The sequence below is a fragment of the Chrysochloris asiatica genome, unplaced genomic scaffold (genome assembly GCF_000296735.1).
Source record: "Chrysochloris asiatica unplaced genomic scaffold, ChrAsi1.0 scaffold11068, whole genome shotgun sequence".
NCBI classification, from domain to species: domain Eukaryota; kingdom Metazoa; phylum Chordata; class Mammalia; order Afrosoricida; family Chrysochloridae; genus Chrysochloris; species Chrysochloris asiatica.
In genome coordinates this window covers 2,744-3,578 of record NW_006419586.1, presented here as the reverse complement: position 1 = coordinate 3,578, position 835 = coordinate 2,744, and the positions used below count along the sequence as shown (strand labels likewise).

At 43.5% G+C, this 835-nt stretch overlaps 1 protein-coding gene across 1 annotated transcript; it reads left to right on the top strand.

Annotated features, from left to right (window-relative positions):
* Positions 1 to 452: 452 nt before the first annotated feature.
* Positions 453 to 563, top strand: LOC102834954 (dolichyl-diphosphooligosaccharide--protein glycosyltransferase subunit 4-like; the record flags this gene model as incomplete). The annotated part of the gene is made up of 1 exon (XM_006878147.1): positions 453 to 563. A coding segment is annotated over one exon (111 nt), but the record flags the coding sequence as incomplete, so codon positions are not given.
* Between the last annotated feature and the right edge of the window lie 272 nt (positions 564 to 835).

Genomic DNA, 835 nt, shown 5'->3' with positions numbered 1-835 from the left:
TGGTGTTAGAGGAGAATATTGAAAGTGCCATGGGCTGCCCAAAGAACCAATGGATCTGTGTTGGAAGAAGAGCATGCAAGAGTACTCCTTGGAGGCCAGGATGGTCAAACTTCGTCTCTCATACTTTGGACACATTGCCAGGAGGAACCAGTTACTGGAGAAGGATATCATATTTGGTAAGGTGGAGGGTCAGATAAAAAGAGGAAGACCCCCAAGTGAGATGGATTGGCAAAGTGGCAGCATCAATGGGCTCAAGGGTGGCAACAATTGTGAGGTTGGCCCAGGATCAGGCAGTTTTATTCTGTTGTGCATAGGGTCGCTATTAGTCAGAACCAATTCAATGATACCTAACAACAACAACAACGGACAAAATTTGAATGGTGCAGGAAGCATCAAAAGCAGATGGAAGGCTGTTCAGTGAGCATCAGAGCTGAGCCCAGCTTGTCAGGAAGGTCACGGATGAGCAGCTGAGTATTTTTGCCAACATGCCAGACTTATTGCTCTTTTTGCTTGAAATTCTCTATCAATACGTGGCCATCAACAATCCCAAGAAGCAAGAATGAGAGGGGTGCTTTCTCCATCCCAGGATTCCAGGACATAGTCTAAGGCAAGGTAGAGGGTATACGGGGCCTTCACACTTCACTTCATCTCTTTTACTTATTACAACATACGAAGCAATGACACCTGGATTTTTCCAGCTTTTATTTCCTCAAAGTATTTTTTAGTCATATGGAACAAAAAGCTGCCACTGCATAGGGCCCAGTATATGGGCTGCTTTCTTTTCTACTGCCTCAATATAAAAATATTGATATATAAAAGTATACACAGAATAACT